At 46.9% G+C, this 20088-nt stretch overlaps 1 protein-coding gene across 22 annotated transcripts in view; it reads right to left on the reverse strand.

The window, feature by feature from the left end:
- Positions 1–20088, reverse strand: part of LOC144110768 (uncharacterized) — a 193919-nt gene that overhangs the window by 52497 nt on the left and 121334 nt on the right. For 16 of the 22 annotated variants that reach the window (XM_077643853.1, XM_077643849.1, XM_077643850.1 and 13 more), the window contains 3 exons: positions 12490–12590; positions 7748–7783; positions 3895–3966 (listed from right to left, as the gene is read on the reverse strand). In XM_077643853.1, coding sequence (XP_077499979.1) covers positions 3895–3966; positions 7748–7783; positions 12490–12590 — 209 coding nt within the window. The remainder of the gene's footprint in view (positions 1–3894; positions 3967–7747; positions 7784–12489; positions 12591–20088) is intronic. The other 6 variants (XM_077643855.1, XM_077643851.1, XM_077643845.1 and 3 more) reach the window with 1 other exon arrangement.

A 20088-nucleotide genomic window follows, 5' to 3' on the forward strand; every position in this document is an offset into this window, starting at 1 on the left:
CGCGACCGCGAGATGTCCTGCAACACAGAAGGCGGGGTAGAGAAGCTTCGCTTTGCAATCCATTTTACAGCTGATAACAAAGACAGCGCGCGCACATGGGCGCGCAGTTGTTGCAGCGGATATCGCAGGCGGTTTCAAGAGGGCCGTTGGACTCTGGCTATCAATACCAACGCAAGCGTCGTCCTCCACGTGACGTCACCCTCACGGGACGTCCGTTCCGCCGCGAGCGCGGAGGAAGTCAACGGGGCGTCGTCTGCCGGTTTGCGCGGCGCCGAGACGACCTCGTTTCTTCCGAAGGGCGCGCGCAGAAAGATATGGCTCCCCGTTCTTCTTCTTCCCCCTCCTCCTCCCCCCTCCTCCTCCTCCTCATCCTCCTTCAGGACCGCACTGTGTAGAGGTACTAGGCGCACACTGGGGTAGCAGCAGCGGCGCATTCAGTAAGCAGAGCCATCGGATCGGTATACGGACGGGGGACGAAGGATACGCGAGCGAAATGCGAAGAGACAAAAGGACGACTGTCGGTTCCTGCCGCTAGAGAGCGTTTCCGGTCACGAGTCTCCGGAGGATGTCCTTCGCAACACCTTGGGGGGGGGGGGGGGGGGGGGGGGGGGGGGGGGGTGCGCGCGACGGAAGGAAGACCGCGTCTATCTTCTTGACGCCCGGGGCATATGCGATGTATACGTGAAGGCATCGCGGGGGATGCCCTTGCGAAGCCGGTGATAGAGCAGTGTATTCTGGAGGAAAAAATTCGACGATCTTTTTTTCTTTCTCTCTCTGAATAATCGCAGGATTCGATAAGCACATGCAGTGAGGGATAATCGCGGAAAAGGGCATAAAGAATCTACCAAGCAGTGCGGAAACAATCGACAGAACCGGGCCTCCTCCCTCCAAACCTCTCGAGCGGAGAGGGCGTTCTATTGCGCCTGTCAATAACTTTCAGACTAATTCTCCCACTCCAGCATAGCACACCGATCGTCGGTCTAGTCTAGAACACTCGAAAACCGACTGACTACACAGGAAACATGGCGGCGCCTGGCCGTAACCGCCATGTTCTATTAAGTCGGGTTCTATGACGTCGGGCTCTATAAAGTCGAGCTCTATAAAGTCGGGCTCTATAAAGACGGGCTCTATAACATGAACTGGTGGGCGAGTTGGTCAGACATAGTTCTGTAAACCAGCGCAACGGCTCGAAGCCAAACAGTTTGTGTTTTGTCCCTTTCTGTTTGGCTTCGAGCCGTTGCGCTGGTTTACAGAACTATGAAGGGCTCTATAAAGTCGGGTTCTATGGAGTCGGGTTCTATGGAGTCGGGTTCTATGGAGTCGGGTTCTATGAAGTCGGGTTCTATAAAGTCGTGTTTCATAAAGCCGGGTACCATAAAGCCGGGTACCATAAAGTCGGGTTCCACAAACATGGGTCCTACAGGTTCTAAAAAGACAAGTTCTAGGCGTAGTCACACGTGCCTACGGGCCAGACGGGCACGAGCACCTCCCCTCAGACAAGCTATAGTTGCTCTCTATAGTCTCGATTTTTATTGTTTTCAGAACGCTGCTCGAGAGCTGCGTCGTATTTGGCAGAGAAATCGCATATTATTTCCCCCTTACATTTAAAAAAAAAAGCGTATTTCGCTGAACCCTCCTGGGCCAAAATACAACAAAAATACAACGTCGCTTCCATCGTGAAGAGCAGCCGAAAACAGAGCAGTATCATGCCAGTACGTCCTGAAACACGTCACGGTCACTACTTGTCAATAATACACGCAAGTTACTTTGCACCATCGTGGTTATGCCACACAGAACAAGTTTCCGGTACCTGCGAACTAGAGTTTGTACCTACGCAACACGCAGAGAAGAAAACTTACCTTCAGGAAGCGTTTCCTCATATGCAGCTTGCAACACAAAACAAAGAACGCACAGTTGAAGCAAACCTTCCAATAAGACGCGAACAGGCCAGTCTCAGCATTCATCATCATCATCAGCCTGACTGCACCCATTGCAGGGCAAAGGCCTCTCCTATGTCTCTCCAATTAACCCCGTGCTTTGCTAGCTGCGCCCACCGTATCCCCGCGAACTTGTTATTCTCATCCGCCCCGCTAACTTTTTGCCTTCCCTTGCTACGCTTACTTTCTCTTAGAATCCACTCCGCTACCCTTAATGACCAGCGGTTATCCTGCCTTCGCATTACATGCCCTGCCCAAGTCTATTTCTTCCCCTTGATTTCGACTAGGATGTCGTTAACCCGCTTCCCTCACCCACTCTGCCCGCTTCCGGTCTCTTAACGTTACACCTATCATTTTTCTTTCCATGGCTCGCTGCAAATGAGTTCAATTTAAGTTTCGGTGAGTGCAAGGCAGTATTCCATTCGCAACGCAATGCACTCGTCTATTCTCTGCGGTGAGCTTTTCACGCCAACGGTCTCGATAGCAGCTCTTGAAACTGACAGTTTACAAAGATAGCGTCTCGGAAAAAAAGGCCATGTAACACAGATTAACGGTGAATAGCTAACAAAAACTCTAGTGGGAGTTAAAAGAGATATCCCCCATTATTCCTCTAGACCCGGGTTTACAACAAGTAGATGAAACACCAGATACATATACTCTAAACACGAATACACCTATATATGGGAGTAAAGATTAGAGTAAGCTGCCCTCTAGTGCGCTGCTTTGTACAAAAGCGTGTGCGCTAGGGGACAGCTTACTCTTTTTTTTATTCCTTTCTACTCAGAGTGTATACTCTCACACAAAAGCCGCAGCAACAGCCAGCCTTAAAGCTACCCCAATACATTGTTGGAACTTCGTCCTGAATTGCCACATCCAGCTGTATTACGATGAGTTCTCTAAGTCCGGATGAATTTGCACGAGGCGTACAAAAATCCGCTTATAAGACAGAGTGAAAGTTAGAAGGCCTGCTAGAGACGTACTGTGCCTTGAATGACATTCCTTCGAGTGAAAGAGCCATGGCACCACGAAAGCATGAAAGTCACGCCACCAAGTATGACAGCAAGAGTGAAGCAGCCAAATGCGTTCTACACAGGCTTGGCAACAATCATGTTTGACCATTAAAGGGACACTGAGGAGAACTCTATCATTTTTTTTTTGTTAGAAAAATCTGATAGTTCGGCATTTCATGGCTTTGTTGGCGCTTGTCCGGGCGCGAAATATGCATTTATTTCAAAGAAATTTGGATTCGAAGATGAAAAAGTTTTTCCCGCCGCTCTGATTCAAACTCAGGGAACTCTTATGACGCCACGGCAACTCTTATGACGTCTCAGAACGGAGTGACGTGATACGTGACGTAACCGCAGACTCCGTGATTTCTGACATCTAGCAGTGCGCAACCTTCCTTTGCCAGCCTCAGAGATTTGTGGTTCCACTAAGTAAGGAAAATTCCCCCAAGGTGGCGCCTCTTGTCCTAGGAAGTCATCACGCTTGTACTTGCGAGATTGGCCTGTCGCGGCGACACCTGTATTTTGGTTCTTGCTATTTTCTACATTACAAGAGCTTTGTTTTCAGTAAGAGTGACGTTTTTGTGATCAGGAGCTGCTATTCTATCGATGCAAGCCAACTCCAATTTCTCCTCAGTGTCCCTTTAAGTGAAGAGCTAGAAAGGAAGGCCTCCACCATTAGTAATTTCTAGATTACAACCGTCGCAGCGTGACCACTGGTGCTATTATTCAATAAAAACTTAGACTCTGCTATGGTGAAGCACTACAGCGGGTGCTTCTTGTCTGACGGGGAAACGGCAAGGTCACTACGGACGTCGAGGTGCGACACCTGGAACGCCCCCCTGGTCACGCGAAGGAGATGATGGCGGGAAAGAGCGCGAAAAATAAAAAAACGAATATAAAGCACGTGCAGCATAATACGTAGGTAGAAGGCAGAGAGAGGACACACTCACATCTTACGACGTCCGGAGGAAGTTCCTCGGGCACGTTCTCCCGGATTATCATCTCGTGACGACGCTGGCGACCTGAGGAAAGAAATGAAGAGAGGAGGGAGGAAAAAAGAGGGGAGGAGGTCACAGGAAGAGGGAAGGTGATGCATGAGCATTACGACGAAGGACGGCGGACTGAAACTCGTCAAAATTCACTTATGGATGCTCAGGGAAACCTCCGGGTAAGACTCAAAAGAGGCGGTCGTCAAACTGGCAGAAAAAGAAAACACGAAAAACAACGAAAATAACGGACAGAAGGAGAGGAACCACGGAGGGAAGACACAAAGAGAAGAGGGCAAACGCTGATTAACGACTGAAATGTGTGCCTGAGAATAACGACGCCTTCAACTATGAAAGTTAATTAATAAACGACTGTTTCGAATGGCTCATTAATTTGCAATTTTTTCCCCCTGGAATGTGCCAAGCGGCTCAAGTTTAAATCTTGCTACAGTATTACCAAAGCTCTTCGAGCCTATTAGCTTCTAATTACGCCAGCACAAAGACACAGACGCACAATAAAAAAAATAATAGCGGTAAAGCGGAGTGTCTACGGCTTTAGCGAGTTCTTTCTGCGACCACTCAGCAACAAGGAATCTGGTACTGGAAGCAATGTACTCGAACCTGCGATTTAAGCGCTCGCAGTTCAACTAGATGACTGGATCTCTGGGTCACACCACAGCACGTTACTGGACTTCCTTCGAGAGTCCGGCGTGTATCTCTGTGCGTATATAACACTTCACGCCAGCAGGCAAGCTGTCGCAGCAAAAAAAAAAAAAAGTGCGAACAAACAGAAAGTAATGACGTCTAATGGCGTTCGTTGTTCGAACGACATTTAATGGCGTTCAATGTCCGAACAGCGAACGCTGATGGAAAGGCCATCTAACTCGTTTCTACGACACCGCTGCCGAGCAAACAAGACAGTTAAGACAACACAATTATCAGCATAAGAAAGCCCGGCATGTTTAAGCTTAATGGAAAATGCGTCTAACCCATGGATTAGGTAAGCGATTCGCTACAGTAAATCAGAGGCAAATAAAGATGTGTATATCACCTTTTGGCTGGAAGCACTAAACGGCGAAAACCAAATGACAGATTTGCACTCGGATAAAGGAAAGGAACGTGACAGCTGGACTGAGCCGGCTAGGATTCAAGCGGTGCACCCATATCTAAAGGAAGCTATCACGGTTATCGCCCCATCTCTTGCAGCGCCGTCGGGTTTCTCGACTACTGATGCTGTTCAAAGCACCGCAAACGGACGGAAAGCTCACATACGGTGGGACACGTCCCGCAGACGGTTCCAGCGTGGACGCGTTCTAGATTTGCCCGGGGATAAGATTGGGCTCTCAGAGGCATTGTGCCGAAGCTCTGCGGCAGGGCTAAAACCTACAGGTTAAGCACCGTGAAAACAAGAAGTGCCCAAATGGACCGCATTTTGTAATGTGCGTTCTTCAAGTCACATTCTTTCACCTCTGCGGCAATGCTGGCGAGCGCCTGTGACGTCAGCGTTGGTAGAAAGCAATGTAAATCGACGGCTCTTGTATCAAAGAAGGGCCTGACAAGAGATTTAACGGAATCAGTCGGTCAAAGAATTGTTACAAAGTCCTTTCCCTGCTCTGAGCAGAAGACTGACGGTAGCAGCCTACACAAGCTATCAGCCTAGCGAGCGAAATGCTTTTTTTGCCCGAACAAGACCGTATTGTCATGATCACTTTGTGATTACCTTTGTTGTGCCAACAAGTGAGATAACTTGTGCCAAGCAAATCATGTCACGCAAGTTCTGATTGTTTATGGCGCAAGGGCATGTGCGGCCAAAGAGTGTCATGGCACAAGGTATTTTCGTTTACTCAAGGTGGTGTTAAAGGCCCATTTCGCAAGCATTTCACCCTGTTTAAGCCGCGCACCAGGCCAGGGGTAAGCTTGCACCCACTGTACCACCGGTGGGTACCCGGCGGCACTGGGGATCGAGCCCCGCACCTCCCACATGCGAGGCTGACGATCAAACGACTAGGCCACCGCTAGGGTCACACGCAAGTCCTGAACTGGTCACTGCACAGGAGTTTGAATTGAGCGCCGGTATGCTGTGCACCAAAAAGCAGAGGTTCAGAGAGAGTAGATACACCGGCCGTTCAAATTTTAACTAAATAAGAAAGAAAACATGAAAGGGGATAAACAGCTTGTTGCAGTGTTCATGCATCAAAGCCTGAGTTGCAAGTTTCGACGCCAGGCGAAGACACCGGGCTGCTTGTCTGGTCCTTAAATCCTTTGACTCCGGGTGTACACAGGGAGGCGACTTCTACTGGTGCATGCATGGACTGACGATCAGAGAATGTGACGGAGGCGCACGCGTCGCGACACCTGCCGGCCTACCGGCCAAGCTTCCGCGCCTTCCGCTTTGAGAATGGCGCGCGCGGGAAGTTGCATTTCCAGCCACAAGATGACGCCAGCGCTCGACTGGCTACGAGCTGCTGGAAGCGTCAATGATCCTGTCGCGTGCGCCAGTACGAAAAGGAGGGTCCCGTTTGATTTTTATTCTCGTTCAGCGGTGCCGACCTGCGTGTAAGCAGTTTGTCAAGTGATCCATGTAACATACGCTTTGCGAAAGGTACATGACGTCATTAGATCCCCTTTTCTAAACGGCGCCGATTTTGATATATACTCGCAAACGTTTCGTCGACGACGATTACAGCGTCGGGGGTTCGCACTACATTCACGTATTTTTTTATACTTAGAAGCTACAGAATGCGCTCTATGTGGGACGCCGCAGGGAAGGGTTCACGGATTAATTTTACACCATGTCAATTAACCATGCTAATCAGGCGGACACAGAACGCACTCAAAGTAGCTCACAATTAAGCTGCTTCAGGATGAAGCCAGTAGTCCCTACCGCAGCAATTTTACGCTGCTAAAGACCCAGTTTTCAAAGGTTTTGCTCTTGATGCAGACAGGTATTTAAACCGCACAGTTAAGTCAGCGCTAGCCAAGATGCACAACCGCCGTCATACTTAACAGGAACACCCTCTAAAGTAATTTTTGTGTGTGTTGCACAGGGAGCACGAGTTCTGTGCCAGCGCGGTGATGGGCAGTTCTGGGAAGAACTGTAGACGTTTAAGATACTGACATTTCACAGCCGATCATCTTATGTAAAAACAACCGGACCAGCATCATGTGTATCACTGTTCAGTGTGGCGGCGGCTGTGCGGTATAGTACAGTTTGAAGCGATATGAATGATAGCCACTTTGGTTTGGTTTATGGGGGTTTAACGTCCTAAAGCGACTCAGGCTATGAGGGACGCCGTAATGAAGGTCTTCGGAAATTTCGGCCACCTGGGCTTCTTTAACATGCACTGACATCGCACAGTACACGGGCCTATACATTTCGTCTAAAGTGCACCAGCCTGAAGTGCTGGATCACAGTACGTGTGGAGCGCTAAAAGAAAAAATCAGTACAGCTTGTTCTTTAGACTCCTGGGCTTGTTCGCAACAGTTCGAAGAGCAGGTGTTTCGATATCTGCGTACACCTGACGGAAGGGACAAACTACACCAGGCAAACCCTTTTACTCCGGCCCGGTCTACAGGTGCTACAGGCCAGCTTCATATCGCCATCACACACGTTACTTGGTCAGGCCAGGTTACTGGACAACGACACATACAATTGTGGAAAGAGGTTGACGGAAGTAATAAGATGCGCCGTCGGACGTGAAGTGCACGTGCATGCAAACTAAGGTACAGACACAAAAACACACACGCACAAAGCCGTGCAAAAGGGAAGAACAGAGTCGTGCGATGACTAGTATAGCATAAACAAACATGCGCCTACCTTCTTGAGAATCGTCCGCTTCGGTCGTGGCCAGAGCTTTAACGGCACGAATAGCAGGTATTAGTACGCTGCGCGTGCCCCGCAATCGCATGCCCCGCGGCTCGCTGCGTACCACGCGCCGTCAATGCGCATGCGCAGCATGAACTACATGAACTGGTACAACATGAACTGGTGGGCGAGATCGCCCCGAGGGCACCAGATGGCGCCAAGTGTACGCCGTCTGCGCATGCGCAATGGCAGCCGGTGGCGGTGAGCGCTATGCTGTAACACCGTCTCTCTCTCTCGGTGTCGCAGCAAAGGCATTCGCAAGCAAAATGACGCAATAATATATCCACTAAGCCTAACGCCAGGCTCAAGAAGATGCTTGGATTCGTGGCTAAGTAACAATTAAAGTACGATTAGCTTTTTTGAAAAAAAAGAAAGAAAGGAATTGAACTTCTGTTTGCGATATAACACTCGGATCTCTCGAAATCATGGTTGCGATGTCACCATGGCCGGTGAAGGTCGGCCTAGCGAGATAGTGTACACACTGAGACAGCAGCCCAGTCCCTGTTGTATAATTTTGCATATTGGACTGCATAATGTATATTCCTTTTAAAGGAGTAAAGCCGAGCAGGCGTTTCTTTTCGTTTTGTTTTTATTCACGGTGTGTCGATTATCGAATGTGATACACACCTGCGCGAGAGTGAGGACTAAGTTCTTTGTCGCTCGGAATACCTTTAAGGTACAACCACAGACAAGCTAACCTGAAACAACGGAGGGGCGACCTACAACTACTGTTGCCACCATGCAGCTATAAGGACATGAGCCGATAACTGAAGTGCGGGCCTGAGATTACATGCAGACAAGCGCAACTGCATCAGCATGATCAGTGCTAGGCCCATGTTGTGCGAGCGGAGAGTCGTGCCTTTGTTGCTCCCTGTTGTATCATTCCTAAGATCTGACCCTGGGCGCCATCTGTTATCACAAAAATTTCTTATTCCACTTTGCCTCTTAGTTTCCCAGATGGCCCTTCACAAGTGTTATCTTACCAGGGTCGTCCTGTTGGGTAGGTGAGCAAGACGCATTTTCCTGCTGGTATTTATTTTGATGTTGGTTGATATTCTTGTTGTTGGAGCCAACTGGAGCCACTGGTAATTTTTTTTTTGTCGTTGCGCCGTAATTTCAGGCAAGCTTGTCCATGATGTTACAAGTTTGAACAGCATAAAAGAAAGTAAACGTGAGCATCCTACTGTCTAAGAAAGAGATATTATGATAGTGTGCATATAGGATATTCTCATATAGTTGATAGTATCTGCACGGAAGGCCAGAAAAAAGTGTGCCAGCGAGGCCCTGAAAAAGGCAACTTGTTTTGCAGTGAATGCACGTGGGAACAAAGAAGACGGGACAAAAGCTTCACCATTTGATATGCACTTACCGAGATTTTCTCTGGAACATTAGGGGAGAACAACGTACAGAGATTTTTGAATGAGCAATCAAAATTTCACAAATGAAACGAATTAACTGAGATGTAAAAATAGAACCACGACTATGAAAACTATCATACCCCGGTTTTTTGTGCAAAGGTGATTGGCAATTAGCCTAAAATTATTATTTTACACTATCAGTTTTGCCCTCAACAGCTATCTCACATTTAAAGTGAAACTACACTTCGTTCTTCAATGCGTCTAGCACTTGCAGCTATGACGCCCTGAATTAATTCAGCGGCCACGTTTGTGCATATGTCTTGCAATCGTCGCTTCACGTTTGAACCCTTGAACGTTGTTGATACGAAAACACAACACACCCGTCAATATGCGCATTTAGAAGGCTAGCTGGCTGCCATGACAATGCAGAATAAAGCCATCCGGCTGTTTTATATGATCAATTTGAACGCCCTGTATATCACTGCTTTTTGCGGAAAACATGTTGACTAATTACTGTGTTCCTCACTCAGCGCGGGATATACTATATACACCCGCCGTCAAAAGTTTATGGCGCACAACTTTTCCAAGGAATCTTCTTTTTTTTTTTATCAAGTGCGCACTATTCGAGAGTTAATAGGGAACTGCGAATTGTGTATGAGAATAAGGCTGCACAAAACAATTCAGGGTAGCCTGTAAAGACGACTCAACTTTTTTCGCTAATACTGACCCATATAAACTTTCAACTGCATGTGCAGTTACACGCATTCCTATCAAAGTACAAATTATTTTGTTTATGTTTTCTCCATCATTTTGCAATGGCCATTTCTTTACGGGAACAAGTTTGAAGGTGCACACTTGATAGCCATGCTTTTTGGATCGCCTGTTTGCAGGCACTACGTTTTTCCACGTTGTCAGCAGTTAGCAGAGAACAACCTGAACACGTGAACATTGGGGAACCATTAAAGAATTATACTTGTGAGTGGTGAACATTCAAAGGAAAACATCTCATTGAAAAGCCATGAGTGACCCAATGAAAACAAGTCGAGGGGCGACGGATATTACGTCAAGCAAAAGAGGAGTGGACAGGACTGGGCGCTGCTCAGTTTTTTCAGGTTTGTCACGAACAATTTTAGCACAGAACACAGACACGTACACAAGGGACTCGGAACAGTCTGCAAAACTGCAACAGCAACACTTTCGATCTAGGATGAATAAAATGTGCAGACAAATGGGAATGCTGATACACTGTCGTTTATATGATGCCGCTTTATTGGAACTTCCCGTTGATTCCAACTGACACTTTGGTCCTGCCGACATCAGGCGTAATAAAAACGCTGCCCTTTATTCGAGCTCCACATAAACCAAATAAATTTTCAGTTCTCTTTGAGTTCGAATTTTCGAGAGTCGGCTGTGCCATGTGTACATCTCAGCAGCTATCCTTTCACCCCACTGTTTTTCTCCTAATTTTCTATGGCGCTTCGAATTCTTTTCACGATATCATCACCTCACGCCAAATTACACGCTTAATCCTACACATTGAACTTCAGTGACCTTCTGTAAGGCAATGATATTGATAATAACTAGCTCAGCTTCAGATACACATGTGCGGTTCAATGAACTGTATTCACAAGAGAAGCCTGAAATAAAGGAAGTAATTTACGAGCCGAACTCCGTACGAACTCATGGACTGCTTCGCGAGCAGCTGATAGGTGAAAAAGCAATAGAGGTCTTAAAAACAAGCTTGCAACTGAAATTCCAAAACTGTTATCGATAGACCGTTTTGGAATGATATAGCGCCTGAAAAAAGAGCAGATTTAACCTTTACCATCAACCAAAACGATTTCGGGAAATCGATGTTTACGTAATTGAGAAATTTTCACTGACATTTCAACTGCCTTAGAACAAGTAAAAGTCTCAAGTCTGCATTTTTGTGCGGCTTCTCATTACTGGACTTAACTGCATTATGTATTCTCCCTGTAGTACACTACATACTTACTTCCATAACAATCCACTTACGTAGGTGCAGTACATCTTTGCACGAATATTAGCCCCATTAGTTTTTTTTATTGGACGTGTTTCACATTTCCTCATTCCTTATGTACGAGTATAAACAGCATAAAAGGGAACATTCAGCTCACACTGAAAATTTCTATTTCATTTCTTTGGCAGATTTGCAAACTCATTGAAGGCATCAGATACTTGTAATAAAACAGAACTTGCACTTCTCGCCCGCACTTGGGAATTAATCGTTGACTGCACGAAAATAAACTGTTTTCTTTTACTCTGCTTAGGCCTTCATAAAGAAGGGCTTCTTTTTCTTCGTCTTTTATCATTTGACTCCTACACCAAGGATACGAATGCCTACGGTTCAGATTATCTGCCAGCTGCTGATGTGATCGCCTTCTGGGTATCAATGGAACATCTACATTCTTCAAATTCATTAGTAAGGTTTTAAAGGAGTATAAACAACTAAATTTTGGGTGTGCATTTTCTTGTTCGTAATGATGCGCAAGGCATTATTATACATGAATTACCACCTGGTATTCTCCTATGACCGCTAAATGATTTATAATCACACTTCTTTCTAGTGCTGTTTCGGTTTCAGTTTCAACAGCCGAATGAGGACTGTGACGTCAATGTGCATTGATAGGTCACGTGAGACATGAAAAAAACTGCAATATAATCGCTGCTTCCTCATTCACTGTCATTCCGGCTCTTCAGGAAGGCTGGCTTCAGCACTGCAGTAAATTAAAACGATGAAGCGGCAATTATATGAACATTTTTCCATGCCTCATGTGGCACGCACTCTGTGACATCACAGCCATCGTTCGGCTGTTGAAACCGAAACCGAGACAGCATGAACGAAAAAAATCCATTATAAATTATTTAGCGGTCCTAGGCGAATATCATATGGTGAGTCATACGTAGTAGTGTCTTCAGCATCATTATAGAGAAGAAAACATATACCAAGCAGCACAGGTAATTGGTCCAATATTAGAAAGGGGTGGTTTTACTCTGGCCCTTTATAGGACCGGCTTTTACCAATATACTTCCAATATTGGGCCTATTATCTGTGCTGCTTGGGAAGGCACCAAAATAAGGTGTCTATACTCCTTTAAGAGGGAGAATGCACTCAAGGAAATGGCTCGCAAATCTCGCCTTGGATTCAAAGAACTCATGCATGGCATTTTGAGCCTTTTGTGAGCGCGTGCTACGGGTGTGAGTTGGCGTTTAAAGGCCACATGCAACGTCGTTAAGGTCACACTGCGGAAGGTTATGGGTTCACAGCGCATTCCGGGAGCGACCTTTCGTGGGAGAGAAAAGATGCATGCTTACGGGGTCCAGCGTCGTTGTCGAAGCGCGCCTTAGGCTGAAAGAGCTGCTTGAAGTGAATCTTGCAGTAAATCTCTGTCTCGTGGGACATGTATCCGTCCACCCTGCGAGAGAGATTGAATATGCTCAGCATGCACATATTAAATTAGCTCCCACAAGCGCGCACTTTCTTTAATGGCATGAGAAATGGTTTAAGTTAGTCGAGCCACACCGGCGAAGGTAAGCCCATATATATATATATATATATATATATATATATATATATATATATATATATATATATATATATCAGGACAAATTCCTGACAACGATAGCTCCACTGATCCGATACAAAAAAACATAACTTGTTTAGTACACAGCTAAGGTGTAAATACAAAACACAAAATGTGTCTTACATTCAAATAGAGATCAAATGGATCAAATGTGAAATCTTGCAGCTCTTGGCCGTTCATTTAGATAAAATAAGTGGCCATACAAAAATATGTCCATGATTAGGCACCACCGTACAAAATTTAGTTTTAAATGCTGCCTGTTGCATGTACACAGCTACAGCCCCTTGCAGAACAATTATTCTCGATTGCCATGTGCATATTTATGGACACTGTGGTCGCTTCGCTGGGGTGAGTTATGGCTCTTTCTTCTGATGCCCACTGCGGGGATCACTACTCGCAGCCATATTTATGAACACCCGGACACCTCAGCAAAAGATTCAGGTTAAAATTTCCGCGCGCCGCACGGTCTCCGAGGTCAGGGAACACGTGTCGCCACCTGGCGACGTCACGAGCAACCGAACTTTGAGCGCTTGAGTGGTGTGCTTCTCGGCAGTACGGAAAAGCCGCGCGGGGAAGCACCTACGGTGTCAGGACGCGCTGCAGTTTTTTCCTCTGCAATGATGCAGAGGACTTTGAAATACACGGACGACTACGTGGTATTCAGCTATTATCGGTTAATAATTTAATTGAATGTCATCCCTCATGCGGCTTCGTTTTCAGTTTCATCAACCGAACAATGGCAGTGACATGTAAGAAGTGTTTAGGTCAGGTAAGGCACGAAAAAAAAAAACTTATTTAATTGCCGATACGCAGTTTTAACTCGTTACAAAGCTTATGCCAACCTGCTTCAGGAGCTGAAATGACAATTAACTAGGTATGAGCGGTGATATTGCTGTCTTTTTCATGCCACACGTGACCTAAACGCCTCTTACACGTCTAGACATCGTTTGGTTGATGAAACCGAAACCATGTCGAAACAGCATGAGAGAAGAAATTCAATTATAAATTATTTAGCGGTCGTAGGTGAATACAACGTGGGGATTTATGAATACTAATGCCAAATGAAGACCTTGAAAAACGAAAACACACAAGCAGAAATGCGGTGTTTAAGCTACCTCAAAAGTGTTACCTAAAAATCTGGCGGCAAATATAAACAATTAGCGCCGCAGTAGGTGCAGGCTGCGTACGGCTTACGTCAGGGTGCGTCCCCTGGCGGACAAAGCCTTTTCCCGATGACATCCAGTCGACCATATCTTGCGCCATTAGCGGCCGTCATATTCCAGCAAATTTCTTAGCCATAGTTTCCCGCCCAACTACTTGCTACCCACTGCTCGCTTAACCTCTCCTCGAATCCACTTCGTTTATTCTCTGTATTATGTGTTTGCCCAATTCAATTTCTTCCCCTCGATTTCAACTGGGATCTACTTCATTCGAATTTGTTTATAATCCAAGCTGCTCTCTCTCTCTCTTCGCGTCACCCTTTTCATTTTCCTATCTATAAGCTGCTGCGCAGTCCTCAATTTAATTTTAAGCTTTTTCATTTACTCCCACTAATGAGCAGTAGGATCAATTGTTATACACTTCAGATGTAAAGTATTCATTCAAACAGATACACAGGCACTCGAGATCAAGCGAAGTGTTTCATTTTGCGTCAGTGTGGCAAATTTAGTTGCACGTTCAACCACCAGGTGCCACCTCAGCATACGAATCCAATGACGTTTGCGTTTACGTGACGCTGCCAGTTCGCATGCTGGCACAAGGAACTTCAAGGCGCGTCCACGTACTTTCTTTGCGACGCCATCACACTTTATGGGCCCAGAGACTCGTAAAAGCGTCTCACCGTCTTCAAAATCTTCCAGATATGCAAACATCGTAGTGAATCGCATGCCTTTAAGATGAAAGGGAGAAATAAACACCGACCAGAAAGAAAACTCAATGCTCGACGTTTGGTTTGCTTAATGGGGTTTAACGTCCCAGAGCGACTCGCGCTATGAGGGACGACGTAGTGGAGGGCTCCGGAAATTTCGACCACCTGGGGTTCTTTAACATGCACTGACATCGCACAGTACACGGGCCTCTAGAATTTCGCCTCCATCGAAATTCGACCGCGGCGGCCAGGATTGAACCCGCGTCTTTCGAGTCAGCAGCCGAACGCCGTAACCGCTGAGCCACCACGGCGGCTTAATCCTCGACGTTTCGGCTCACACACGGAAGCCTTGTTCTCCGTGCATTAGTAATGAAAAAGCACTGACAGTTATTCTTCAAAACATGCCCCTATGCCGGCATTTGGTCATGCGCGCCCTGCAGCTTAGTCGTACTCTAGGTTCTCTGAATGATCAAAAGTTCGAGATAGAGAGGGCATTTCCGGTTATTTTCTGTGTTCACAATACGCGCGTTGCTCCTGTCGGCTGCTCGAGACTGTTCAGCAAAACGCATTAGAAGACACTTTTTTTTTTTAAGAGCGTTAGCTCTTACCACGTTTCTCGAATCCTTGAGGTCCGCTACCACCTCCCTTCGGCGCGAAATTATCCAAGTCCGAGGAAATCAAGATGGCGGCCCTCATAGCAAATCGATATAGCTTGGTTGGTGATGTCATTAGTATATCTAATCGGCGATTTATTGGTGACGTCACTGATATATCCAATTGGTGATTGATTGCTGACGTCACTTCTAAATACAAGATGTAAAATTCGTATTTCCATTGGTGTACCTCACTTTAATCTCATTCATACCAGTTCTAGTAAACTAAATAGCTAACACTTGTTACTTCAACGTCTTCCAGACGGAGGCGGCAACTTTTTTCAACATGGTGACTGTATTTTGCATCATTCTCCGCACGAAGTTGCCCATGCATGCATGCTTGATCCCAATCTCCGCGCGGAATACTGCTTGATTACGCCCGGAAATTTTTCGGCCGCTCTACTCTCTCTTGCGTTAACGAGGGCGTGCCGTAACTTTTTATACCGGTACGCGTGACACCTCGATGTCGTAGGACCGTAAGATACGGGCCAAGGGTTCGTTTATTCCGGCCACGTAGGGCACAGACGCGCGCGTTTCTTGATAGCCGGACTATTGTTCGATCGCGTGAGGCGCGGCAGCTGGCGTTTCACGGCGTTGACGAAAGACAACGCGTAACCGCTGTCTCGGGTGCTTTTTTTTTTTTAACTATTGCTCGGTCAACTTCCAAGTCTTTTCGCTTTGTGCATATATGGTTCGCTCGATGGAAGAGCGGGGAAACCCCCGATTTCCTGAGGGAGGCTTGGTGAAGAGAGAAAAGAGCGAATATAAAAACCAGTGTGTCCGCTGTTTGTATGTATATTGAGAAAAAACGCACATTCGTTCCGTTTCACTAAAGCGTTAAAAAAAAGCGAGTTGTCCGTTTTTTATTCTTTGACACTAGGGGTGCAGGAACATATCCAACAATTATGGACAAAAGCATTTTTGAGCGGGAACGAGTTTATGAACGCCTTTTCATATATTGTAAGATTTCACTACAACAATCACTATATCCCCAGATCTCCCGTCTGCAGGCTTGCATTTTTTTTTACTACTAACATTTTTGCTTTCGTCAAAAGCTTTCCCTGTTGGTTTTCTATGGAAGCCTTAACTGCTCAAAGAGAGGGATGGAAAGAATATAAAAGAAAGATTTTGCTATATATCTGAAGACTGAACCATCATCATCATCATCAGCCTGACTACGCCCGCTGCAGGGCAAAGGCCTCTCCCACGACTCTCCAATCAACCCTGTCCTTTGCCAGCTGCGCCCACCCTATGCCTGCAAACCTCCTATCTCATCCGCCCACCTAACCTTCTGCCGCCCCCTGCTACGCTTACTTTCTCTTGGAATCCGCTCTGTTACCCTCAAGGACCTGCGGCTATCTCGCCTTCGCATCACATGCCCTGCCCAAGCCCATTTCTTCCTCTTGATTTTGACTAGCATGTCATTAACCCGCGTTTGTTCCATCACCCACTCTGCCCGCTTCCGGTCTCTTGACGTTACACCTAGCATTTTTCTTTCCACGGCTTCGCTGCCTTGTCCCTAACTTAAGCTGAACCCTTTTCGTTAGCCTCCACGTTTCTGCCCCGTAGGTGTTGTATGCTTTTCCCCTGATGGATACTGGTAAACTGCCATTCATTATCTGAGAGAACCTGCCATATGCGCTCAACCTCATTCTTATTCTAGTTATTTCCCTCTCATGAACCGGGTCAGCGGTCACTACCTGCCCTGAGTAGACGTTCCACTTTACCATTTCCAGCACCTCGCTCAAGAATGAACCATAACATTCAATGTTTCCTTAACAATACCTTACAATATCCCAATATTCAAAATTTGTCCAAGAATGTTTGACATGCATTCGAAATTTTCCATTATCAAATATAATATCTTCCTATTCAATACGCTGTACGAATCAAGTAGTGCTTATTCAAAATTATTCGAAAGAAATCGAACGCGATATCGAGTTTTCGAATAGTTTAGGAATAACTGACACGATGCTCGCATCTTTCACGTCGTAGTTTTCTTCGGGTTCCATACGCATGGCGCCGCGCTCACTATGTTAACAGTGCCGTCATGCCAAGCATCCCAGGCCTCAATTGGCTCACTACTCTCGTCGCTCTTATCACACACCAACTGATAAGGCGGTCGTTTGTTCACCGTCGTCGGCAGTGCGACGTCAAACTGTCGATAACTGTCGATAACTTTCGCTGAGACGTTCAGCAGTATCACAAAAGTCATGTGATCAGCGCTTCTGTATACATTGAACATCATCGCAATAAACGGGGCGGGTCCGTTAACACCGCCCAACGATGCGCGTCTGACATGGTGTCAGAAGTGTGTGTGTGTGTGTGGGGGGGGGGGGGAGGCATGTGCAGGCAGACGGGGCGGAGGCATGTGCAGACTGACGGGGTGGAGCAGCAATTTGCATGCGGTGCAGGCCTTCACGGAAGTAACGGCAGCATCAAGCATCAAATCAACATGGCGAGGATAAAGCCTCCGCAGCCATTTGATTTCCTCAACGCCGCAGACTGGCCCACTTGAATAATAATAATAATAATAATAATAATAATAATAATAATAATAATAATAATAATAATAATAATAATAATAATAATAATAATTGGTTTTGGGGGGAAAGGAAATGGCGCAGTACCTGTCTCATATCGTTGGACACCTGAACCGCGCCGTAAGGGAAGGGACAAGGGAGGGAGTGAAAGAAGAAGGGAAGAAGGAGGTGCCGTAGTGGAGGGCTCCGGAATAATTTCGACCACCTGGGGATCTTTAACGTGCACTGACATCGCACGGCACACGGGCGCCTTAGCGTTTTCCCTCCATAAAAACGCAGCCGCCGCGGTCGGGTTCGAACCCGGGAACTCCGGATCAGTAGTCGAGCGCCCTAACCACTGAGCCATCGCGGCGGGTTCCCTCTTGGATCGGGGAAATCGAGGACTACAGCTTCGCATCCGGTCTCCGCGAGAAAACCGAAGTTAAAGAACCCTTCTTTACACGATGGGCCAGAAGGCAAGGGGAGTTCTTTGGTCGCCTAGCTGTCAAAGACGAAGACCTGAAGTCTTGCAAGGTCATAAGGTCGAAGTTTGAAGCCCATTTCGTGCACACGAAGAATGCCGTTTATGAGGGCGCCCGTTTTAATCGATATCGTCAACAGCCAGGGGAAGGGAAACTGTAGACGAGTTTGCAACCGAGCTTCACAAGTTGGCAGAGCGATGCGACTTTGGCAGCATGAAGGATTGTTTAATTAGGGATCGCTTTGTAGGTGGCCTTCTGGACGAAGCACTGTCAGAAGAGCTTCAAACGGATCCCAAGCTAACATTGGCCACCGCACTAGCGAAAGCCAGAACAATCAAAACTTGAAAGGGCGTGAAGGTACGAGTCTGATGATGATGAACGTACGGGTGCCGAGGCATACATGGCAGCATAAGTGGCAAGAAAACAGAACAAAGCAGAGAAGGGAATTCTAAAGTTGCGCGTCGTAAGAAGCACGCTTCTGCAAAAGTTGCACGTATTACGCAGATTCAACGCACCCGCGAACTAGATGCCCAGCGAATAATAATAATAATAATAATAATAATAATAATAATAATAATAATAATAATTGGTTTTGGGGGGTAAAGGAAATGGCGCAGTATCTGTCTCATATATCGTTGGACACCTGAACCACGCCGTAAGGGAACGGATAAAGGAGGGAGTGAAAGAAGAAAGGAAGAAGAGGTGCCGTCGTGGAGGGCTCCGGAATAATTTCGACCACCTGGGGATCTTTAACGTGCACTGACATCGCACAGCACACGGGCGCCTTGGCGTTTTTCCTCCATAAAACGCCCAGCGAAGCGCTAAAACTTAATTTACTGCCAAAAATTCGGGCATTTCGAAAATGGTTGTCCCATCAAGAACAGAGAAGGAAAACTCGACGGGGTAGCGGAACCCGATAACGAAGGCCGATTCCTCGGCACAGTGACACCGCAACAAAACCGGGCGTCCACGCACTTCGCGACTACACAGATAAATGGCCATGAAGTGAAAATGAAAGCTGATACTGGAGCAGAAGTCACGGTTGCAGGGGAACATTCCCAGGAATACCGCATTACCTAGATAAAGCACAAAACCTGAGAGGACCAAGTGATGCAAGCATTTGCACGCGCGGGAAATTTCAGGCCGAACTCGGATGGAAGGACAGTCGCTGCGAGCAGACAGTCCACGTGGTGAAAAACCTGCACATGCCGCTACTAGGGCAGCCCGCGATTAAGGCCCTTGGAGTAGCTCGGTTTTTGAACGAACTAGAAACATCCGAAGAGGTCGCGAAAAAGCACCCAGGGCTGTTTCGAGGAATCTGACCTTTAGCAGGAGAGCACACGATGCGTTTGGTGGAAAATGCAATCCCCTGCGCAGTGTCAACGCCACGCAGGATTCCCTTCCCGGTGAGGCAAGCCATTAGGGAGGAACTTGACAGGCTTTAACGGGAAGACATGATCGGAAAGGTCGAGGATCCCACAGAATGGTGTGCTACAGGAGACTACCTTTTGGTATACCCTCTGCACGAGAAGTCTTTCAGAGGAAGTTCACGCAAGTTCTGGAAGGGCTAGACGGCGTTTTGAACTACATGGACGATATTCCGGTGTTCGGAGCAAATAAGGCAGAACACGACTCTCGTCTGCACAAGGTGCTCGAGCGACTACAGCGGTAAGGTGTGACGCTAAACCAGGAAAAATGCTGTTTTTCAGTCCGAGATGTGCCCTTCCTTGCCCTGATTTTTAGCACTGGGAAAGTGCGGCCGCATCCTGATAAAAGCGCGGGCCATCAAAAGAACTTCCGAGGCCT

Source organism: Amblyomma americanum, chromosome 11 (genome assembly GCF_052857255.1).
Source record: "Amblyomma americanum isolate KBUSLIRL-KWMA chromosome 11, ASM5285725v1, whole genome shotgun sequence".
In the NCBI taxonomy this organism is placed as follows: Eukaryota; Metazoa; Arthropoda; class Arachnida; order Ixodida; family Ixodidae; genus Amblyomma; species Amblyomma americanum.